This window comes from Hemitrygon akajei, chromosome 7, assembly GCF_048418815.1.
Source record: "Hemitrygon akajei chromosome 7, sHemAka1.3, whole genome shotgun sequence".
NCBI lineage: Eukaryota > Metazoa > Chordata > Chondrichthyes > Myliobatiformes > Dasyatidae > Hemitrygon > Hemitrygon akajei.
Window position 1 is genome coordinate 22,736,379 of NC_133130.1, and position 9,836 is coordinate 22,746,214.

At 43.7% G+C, this 9,836-nt stretch overlaps 1 protein-coding gene across 8 annotated transcripts in view; it reads left to right on the forward strand.

Moving 5' to 3' along the window:
* The window catches only part of cep170aa (centrosomal protein 170Aa), a 187,209-nt gene that overhangs the window by 115,650 nt on the left and 61,723 nt on the right, over positions 1-9,836 (forward strand). For all 8 annotated transcript variants that reach the window (XM_073050490.1, XM_073050493.1, XM_073050492.1 and 5 more), the window contains one exon: positions 6,720-6,828. In XM_073050490.1, coding sequence (XP_072906591.1) covers positions 6,720-6,828 — 109 coding nt within the window. The remainder of the gene's footprint in view (positions 1-6,719; positions 6,829-9,836) is intronic.

Sequence of the window (9,836 nt, forward strand, 5' to 3'; positions counted from 1 at the left end):
TTTCTTCCTCTGGGTAAGCTCTCCTGTTTGTTCCCTGTCAGTGTAGCTGATACGTACTTCTTAATCAGCACTTTAATTCCCTCACCTATTTTACATTCTTCTCAATCATTTCTGAAAGATCTGTACTCTGGAATGTTGAACTGCCAGTCCTACCCTTTGCTTAAACAAGCTTCTCTGATAGCTGCAGTATCATAGTTCCATGAACTAATCCAGGCTATAAGATCATCTGCCTTATCAGTTCTCCTCCTTGTATTAAAATAAATTCATATCTACTGTTTATTAATCTGTCCCTCCCTGAACTTCCTCTCATTTGACCATCTCTACCTCCTCAATCTATCCACTTGCTGACTGACAGTCTACTTTCTACCATATGGTTTAAATCTCCTGAGCAGCACTAACAAACCACCCTGCAAGCATATTGGAGTCCCTCCAGTTTGGGTTGCAACCTGTCATTTTTGTATGTGTCCCATCTGCCTTGGAAGGGAGCCCAACAGTCCAAGTCTCCGAACTCCTTCCAACTACATAACCTCTTCGGCAGTTTCAGACATAATTTTCTTCGGCGGCTTAACGGGGGCACAACTGCGCAAGCATGTGTAAGTCGGACCGTGAGGCAGCGGGAGTATTTAAAGAGAACAGTAGACTGAGCAGGCGACGTTGTAGCGGGCGACGGAGTAGAGGGAGACAGAGTAGGAAGGCTTTGTCTCCAGAGGCTTCGGCGAGCAGAGGCTGAGGACGAGCTTCACTCCAAGTGAGGTAAGGCCGGGTAAGTTCCTTTAAAAGGAGAAAGTTTCAAAAGTTGAGGCAAGTATTGGGTAGGTCATGGCAGCTGAGATTGGCCCTGTGGTTTGTTCATCCTGCAGCATGTGGGAAATCAGGGATACTTCCAGTGTCCCTGACGACTATGTGTGCAGGAAGTGTGTCCAGTTGCAGCTTCTGGCAGACCGCATTGAGCATCTGAAGCTGCGATTGGATTCATACTGGAGCATCCGTGATGCTGAGAAAGTCGTGAATAGCACGCTCAGTGAGTTGGCCACACCACAAGTAAAGGCTACACAGACAGAAAGGGAAGGGGTGGCCACTAGACAGCGTAGCAGTAGGCAGGTAGTGCAGGAGTCCCCTGAGGTCATCTCCCTCCTAAACAGATATAATATAAATACTGTACATAAGATAGCTTGTATATTGATCGTACTGTCTGTCCATAAAGTGACACTAGGCCCAAGAGTGTCTGTAGATAAGGTGACTCTGACAGGAATTTATATTGTGGTCATTGGGAGTGTGGAGGGTGATTGGGGAATGGGGTGGTGATGGAATAGTTGGGATGTGGGAAGAAACCATAACATTGAGAGGAAGGCTATACAGTATGACAAGATCTATTACATTACACACGACAGCATCCAGCGTCACTGTTTTGGGTACTGTTGGGAGAGATGTCTCATCAGGGGAAGACAGCAGCCGAGTTCATGACACCATGGGTGGCTCTGCGGCACAGGAGGGAAGGAAAAGGAATGGGAGAGCTAAAGTGATAGGGGATTCGATTGTAAGAGGAATAGATAGGCGTTTCTGCGGCTGCAAACGAGACTCCAGGATGGTACGTTGCCTCCCTGGTGCAAGGGTCAAGGATGTCTCTGAGCGGCTGCAGGACATTCTGGAGCGGGAGGGTGAACAGCCAGTGGTCGTGGTGCACATAGGTACCAACGATGTAGGTAAAAAAACGGGATGAGGTCCTACAAGGTGAATTTAGGGAGTTAGGAGATAAACTAAAAAGTAGGACCTCAAAGGTATTAATCTCTGGATTACTACCAGTGCCACTTGCTAGTCAGAGTAGAAATAGGAGGATATTTCAGATGAATACGTGGCTTGAAAAATGGTGCAAGGATTCAAATTTCTGGGGCATTGGAACCAGTTCTGGGGAGGTGGGACCGGTATAAACAGGACGGTCTGCACCTGGGCTGGACTGGAACCAATGTCCTGGGGGAGCGTTTGCTACTGCTGTTCAGGAGGCTTTAAACTAATGTGGCAGGGGGATGGGAACAAGTGCAGAGAGACAGAGGGGTGTAAGATGAGGGTAGAAGCAAAAAGTAGTAAGGTGAAAAGTAAAAGTGGCAGGCAGGCAAATCCAGGGCAAAAATCAAAAAGGGCCACTTTTCAACATAATTGTATAAGGGCTAAGAGTGTTGTAAAAACAAGCCTGAAGGCTTTATGTGTCAATGCGAGGAGCACTTGTAACAAGGTGGATGAATTGAATGTGCAGATAGTTATTAATGAATATGATATAGTTGGGATCACAGAGACATGGCTCCAGGGTGACCAAGGATGGGAGCTCAACATCGAGGGATATTCAATACTCAGGAGGGATAGACAGGAAAGAAAAGGAGGTGGGGTAGCATTGCTGGTTAGAGAGGAGATTAGCGCAATAGACAGGAAGGACATTAGCCTGGAGGATGTGGAATCGATATGGGTAGAGCTGCATAACACTAAGGGGCAGAAAACGCTGGTGGGAGTTGTGCACAGGCCACCTAACAGTAGTAGTGAGGTTGGGGATGGCATTAAACAGGAAATTAGAAATGCGTGCAATAAAGGAACAGTAGTTATAATGGGTGACTTCAATCTACATATAGATTGGGTGAACCAAATTGGTAAGGGTGCTGAGGAAGAGGATTTCTTGGAATGTATGTGGGATGGTTTTCTGAACCAACATGTCGAGGAACCAACTAGAGAGCAAGCCATTCTAGATTGGGTATTGAGCAATGAGGAAGGGTTAGTTAGCAATCTTGTTGTGCGAGGCCCCTTGGGAAAGAGTGACCATAATATGGTGGAATTCTTCATTAAGATGGAGAGTGACATAGTTAATTCAGAAACAAAGGTTCTGAACTTAAAGAAGGGTAAGTTTGAAGGTATGAGACATGAATTAGCTAAGATAGACTGGCAAATGATACTTAAAGGGTTGACGGTGGATATGCAATGGCAAGCATTTAAAGATCGCATGGATGAACTACAACAATTGTTCATCCCAGTTTGGCAAAAGAATAAACCAGGGAAGGTAGTGCACCTGTGGCTGACAAGGGAAATTAGGGATAGTATCAAGTCCAAAGAAGAGACATATAAATTAGCAAAAAAAAGCGGCACACCTGAGGACTGGGAGAAATTCAGAGACCAGCAGAGGAGGACAAAGGGCTTAATTAGGAAAGGGAAAAAAGATTATGAGAGAAAGCTGGCAGGGAACATAAAAACTGACTGTAAAAGCTTTTATAGATACGTGAAAAGAAAAAGATTGGTCAAGACAAATGTAGGTCCCTTACAGTCAGAAACAGGTTTATTGATCATAGGGAACAAGGACATGGCAGACCAATTGAATAACTACTTTGGTTCTGTCTTCATTAAGGAGGACATAAATAATCTTCCGGAAATAGTAGGGGACCGAGGGTCTAGTGAGATGGAGGAACTGAGGGAAATACATGTTAGTAGGGAAGTGGTGTTAGGTAAATTGAAGGGATTAAAGGCAGATGAATCCCCAGGGCCAGATGGTCTGCATCCCAGAGTGCTTAAGGAAGTAGCCCAAGAAATAGTGGATGCATTAGTGATAATTTTTCAAAACTCCTTAGATTCTGGATTAGTTCCTGAGGATTGGAGGGTGGCTAATGTAACCCCACTTTTTAAAAAAGGAGGGAGAGAAAAACCGGGGAAATATAGACCGGTGAGTCTGACATTGGTGGTGGGGAAAATGCTAGAGTCGGTTATCAAAGATGTGATAACAGCACATTTGGAAAGAGATAAAATCATTGGACAAAGTCAGCATGGATTTGTGAAAGGAAAATCATGTCTGACGAATCTTATAGAATTTTTGAAATGTAACTAGTAGAGTGGATAGGGGAGAGCCAGTGGATGTGGTATATTTAGATTTTCAAAAGGCTTTTGACAAGGTCCCAGACAGGAGATTAGTGTGCAAACTTAAAGCACACGGTATTGGGGGTATGGTATTGATGTGGATAGAGAATTGGTTGGCAGACAGGAAGCAAAGAGTGTGAGTAAATGGGATCTTTTCACAATGGCAGGCAGTGACTAGTGGGGTACCGCAAGGCTCGGTGCTGGGACCCCAGTTGTTTACAATATATATTAATGATTTAGACGAGGGAATTAAATGCAGCATCTCCAAGTTTGCGGAAGGCACAAAGCTGGGCAGCGGTGTTAGCTGTGAGGAGGATGCTAAGAGGATGCAGGGTGACTTGGATAGGTTAGGTGAGTGGGCAAATTCATGGCAGATGCAATTTAATGTGGATAAATGTGAGGTTATCCACTTTGGTTGCAAGAACAGGAAAACAGATTATTATCTGAAAGGTGGCCGATTAGGAAAAGGGGAGGTGCAACGAGACCTGGGTGTCATTGTACACCAGTCATTGAAGGTGGGCATGCAGGTACAGCAGGCGGTGAAAAAGGCAAGTGGTATGTTGGCATTCATAGCAAAAGGATTTGAGTACAGGAGCAGGGAGGTTCTACTGCAGTTGTACAAGGCCTTGGTGAGACCGCACCTAGAGTATTGTGTGCAGTTTTGGGCCCCTAATCTGAGGAAAGACATTCTTACCATAGAGGGAGTACAAAGAAGGTTCACCAGATTGATTCCTGGGATGGCAGGACTTTCATATGAAGAAAGACTGGATCGACTAGGCTTATACTCACTGGAATTTAGAAGATTGAGGGGGGATCTTATTGAAACGTATAAAATTCTAAAGGGATTGGACAGACTAGATGCAGGAAGATTGTTTCCGATGTTGGGGAAGTTCAGAACGAGGGGGTCACAGTTTAAGGATAAAGGGGAAGCCTTTTAGGACCGAGATGAGGAAAAACTTCTTCACACAGAGAGTGGTGAATCTGTGGAATTCTCTGCCACAGGAAACAATTGAGGCCGGTTCATTGGCTATATTTAAGAGGAAGTTAGATGTGGCCCTTGTGGGTAAAGGGATCGGGGGTATGGAGAGAAAGCAGGTACAGGGTTCTGAGTTGGATGATCAGCCATGATCATACTGAATGGTGGTGCAGGCTCGAAGGGCCAAATGGCCTTCTCCTGCACCTATTTTCTATGTTTCTCTTTAGCCACACATTGAACTGTACTACCTTTGTATTTCTATCTCCTGCATCCCTCATCAAGAACATCTTCCTGTCCACCTGAAGGTGTGAGACTTATTTGCTCTTAATTGTTAAAGGGGAGATTGCTCAGTCTTATTAAGGCTAGTCAATATTTGGAACTAAGTTTTTTGGTGCACCTAAAAATGGACTTTCCAAATTTGCCCATAAACTGAAATTTTAAAAGAATTAGGTCAAAAACATCAGGATATCTGGTTAGTGTCAAAATTAGGTGATTGAATCACTGCTATACCAGGAAACAGACTACACCATTTTACTCATTTTTGAATGTACCTTTTCGAATTGCTGATCTTGAGTGAGATTGGTATCTAATCATGGACTGTTCATTGGGCATATTTGATCATTATGTAGGTTGTATGTTATTACATTCCAGTACTTAAATGTTGTCTCTGCATGTGATCTAGTCTAAGGCAAGCTTAGCCAAGCTTGTGCTTAGAAGGTTATTTGCAAGTCAAAGTAGAATACCATGGAATGCCGAGACACCACTGGGGCAGTACGCTAGCATGGCAGTTAGTATAATGCATTACAACCCTAGCGACCCAGGTTCTGTTCCGGCCACTGTCTGTAAGGAGCTTGTACGTTCTCTCCATGATCACATAACTTTCCTCCCACATTCCAAGGACATACTGGTTAGTAGGTTAATTGGTCAGGTGGGTGTATTTGAGTAGCACGGTCTTGTTGGGTCAAAAAGGCCTGTATCTCTAAACAAAAGTGAATAAAATTATTGCACTTTTATGCACATACCCAGCAACCACAATATGACTGCTGGGTACATGGTGAAGCCAAGCTGCAGACAACACTATTTTGAAATAATCTGCACAAAATTTTAATGTCTCTATGAGGCCTAGAAGAACAATGTAAACATCTTAACTGGAGAGTTAATTCCAGTCTTGCCAGTAGTTTGAGGACTTCATTCTGCCCAAGTTGCTACTAGAGTAATCATGTTCACCTTCCTCTGTTAGATATTGCCTTCAGTTTTCTGACAACACTGGCTGGCTTCATCTTCCTCTCACTGCCATTGTTCATGGCCTTTCTCCGTTCTTTATCTCCCTCCATCTTTTCAACTTGCCCTTTTCCTTTTCTATACATGAAATAATTTTATTTTCTCAGTGATCTTCATAATGGAAGGAAGTGGCAATTCTACCCTGGAGGAAAAGCAATGTATACTTTGTGTTAAATTACAAAACAAAGGTGGTCATTAAACCTGTGGAGCTCCATGTCCTGCTGAAATTCATGCAGTTAGAGAATGAGAAAAGTAAAGAAATAAAATAATTTCAGAATTGTTTGAAGCTGAGTACTGACAGTCAATTAACTGCTTCCTTTGGTGATAATAAAGGATTTTTTCCTTTCTGTGGTGGTGTGAGGAAAGTCGCGTGCCATTAGTAACCATAGCTTTAAAAGTCCAAAATTTCATTAAGTTTTGTACTAATTATTAAAGCATGATTATTGCAAAAAATTAAATTTTAATCGATTGTTAGATTAATTTATTTTGGATTCAGACTTTGCTGATAATATTTGCAGGAGTTCAATTGTTGCTCAATTGCAAAACAATCAGAGTTGATGTTTGTCTATTTTTCCAGATTCATCCTGAAGGCTCCTTTGCACCGACTTCTCCCAAGTGGGTGTCACAGTGGGCAAATTTAGCTGCCAATGACGTGGCAGCACCGACTTCCGTTGGTCAAGATCAAGGTAGTTTTCATTAATTTTCTTTCAAAGTTTGCTTGTTTATTAATCTAAAAGTTAAGTACATTGAGATTAGTGAAGTTAGTTACAGGTAAATAGCTTTTTCATATTCTTAATTTCCAGGTAATCATTCATCATAATTAGAAAAACATAATTAGAAGAGGAGAAGAATTGTGTTTTATATGTATTATTGCATAGAGCATTTAAATGTTTTATATATAAGCAAGAGTTGTCCTCTTGAGCCTTCTCCCTGATCACTGAGATCCTAACTGATTTAGTCTTGGCTTTTCATAATGTTTTTACGTTTTCCATATAATTCTCTAATGCATTGTAATATAAATGTTCTATCTCTGCCTTGAATATACATGTTGATTGGAATTCTATCTTGGTGAGCTATGGAGGTACAGATTCACAACCTTCCAAGAGAAAAAAAATTCTCTATCACCTCCATCTGAAACAGGGTAAACTCTTACTCTGAAATTATGCCCCCACTAGTTCTAAATACCCTGACTAGGGGAAATAACCCCTGACATGCACCCCCTCAATGTCAGGTGCTTAAATAAGATCACAAGTCAATCTTCTCTATGGGTGCAACCTGCTCAGCTTAATTTTATTCAGCAGTCAACGGTGTTACAGTCAGTGTAAGTACATCTTCCTTAATTGTAGATAATTCTTAAAGAATGTTATCACCACCATCTTATAAAGATGCACCAAAATTTCTCTTTTATATTCATAACTCTGACAATAAAGGTCAACAATCCATCAGCCTTCTGAATTGATGAAAGTTTTACTGGGGATAGTGATCATAACTCAAGTTTGCAGATAGTCATGGATGATTATAGTGCTGGACTTGCGTAGGGGTGGGAGTGCTAAATTGGGAGAAGGCTAATTACAGCAAAGTTTGGCAAGAGTAGATTAGGAGCAGGTGTTATTGGGTAAGTCACATCTGACATGTGGAGTCTTTTAAAGGCCAGCTGACCAGAATTCAGGATCAGCATACTCCACTAGAGATGTTGTAGATTTTGTTGATTTGATAAACTTTATACATGGTTTTTTCTTTATGATGATGAAATTCGGCAAAGCGCTCAAAGAATGTAAAAATAATCAGGAAAACCAACAGAGGCCTTGATATACCCTTGGCAAGTACGATTAAGGAGAATCCCAGGCATTTTGTACTTAGATTTAAAACAGGAGTGTTGACTATTATGAACTGATCTAGGTTAGGCAATTCACTCCACAAATCTTAGTCAAAGCTTGCACTTCATTGTCTCCGCAAAAACACCAACATATTTATGTTGACCCTGGGTCAACAACTAAAAACATTAATTCTGCTGTTTCCTCTGCACTAATACTCACTCAGACTACTTCTCCAATTTATGACATTGAAATTGAGGATTTCCCATTAGCAATACGATTGATCCTTCTCCCAGCCCCTGGCATGGGAGGTCTTCCTTGCGATAGTTAGTCTTCAGAGTTTGAACTGCTTTGTATTTAAATCCTCTGACTGAAATACATTCCTTATCAGTTCAAATGTTGTGTTTCAATCTTATTGGTCTTGGCCTATCTGGCTATCTCGTGTCATTTTCCCATTGGCTCTGGTCCAAGCCAGCACCATTTTATTAGATAGATAGATAGATAGGATAAATAGGATGGTTGTGGACTATAGCCAGACCATCAATAGATTCACGCAGCTTGACGCGTACCCCCTACCCCGCATCGCGGATATGGTCAACCAGATAGCTCAGTACAAGGTGTACTCGACAATAGATCTGAAATCCGCTTATCACCAGCTCCCCATCCGCCCAGAGGACCGCCCCTACACCGCCTTCGAGGTGGGTGGCAGGCTCTATCACTTCCTGCGCGTCCCATTTGGTGTCACAAATGGGGTCTCAGTCTTCCAGAGGGAGATGGACCGGATGGTGGACCAGTACAAACTGAAGGCCACATTTCCCTATCTAGATAAAATCACCATCTGTGGTCGCGACTGGTCGGATCACGACGCCAACCTCCAACGATTTTTCCAAGTGGCCGAAGCTTTGAACCTCACTTATAACAAGGACAAGTGTGTGTTCAGAACCACACGACTCGCTATCCTTGGGTATGTCGTGGAGAACGGGATCATTGGCCCTGACCCCGACCGTATGCGCCCCCTGTTAGAACTCCCTCTTCCCACCACTCTCAAGGCCCGCCCCCTGGTCAGGTCTACCACTTTTCCCCTCTCTGCCGAGGCCCGCGCGGCCTTCAGCTGCATTAAAGGGGACATTGCCAAAGCAACGATGCATGCGGTGGACGAGACCATTCCCTTCCAAGTAGAGAGTGACGCCTCTTACGTCGCGCTGGCTGCTACCCTCAATCAGGAAGGCAGACCAGTGGCGTTTTTTTCTCGTACCCTTCAAGGCTCTGAACTTCGGCACTCCGCGGTGGAGAAAGAAGCCCAGGCCATAGTGGAAGCTATTAGGCACTGGAGGCACTATCTCGCCGGCAAAAGGTTCACCTTGCTGACCGACCAGCGCTCGGTTGCGTTCATGTTCAGCAACCAACAGCGGGGCAAGATCAAAAATGATAAAATTTTGCGATGGAGAATAGAACTCTCCACCTACAATTATGATATCCTGTACCGGCCTGGCAGGCTCAATGAATCCTCTGAAGCCCTATCCCGGGGAACGTGTGCTAGTGCCCAGCTCGACCAGCTGTATGCCCTTCATGCCCAACTTTGCCACCCGGGGGTCACCCGATTTTACCATTTCATTAAAGCCCGGAACCTGCCGTACTCCCTGGAGGACATCAGGACGATGACCAGGGACTGCCAGATCTGCGCTGAGTGCAAACCGCACTTCTACCGTCCTGACACTGCGCAGCTTGTCAAGGCCACCCGCCCTTTTGAGCGACTGAGTGTTGACTTTAAGGGCCCCCTTCCCTCCACCGACCGCAATGTCTATTTTCTCAGTATTATTGACGAGTACTCGCGATTCCCCTTTGCCATTCCCTGCCCCGACACTACTACCACGTCTGTC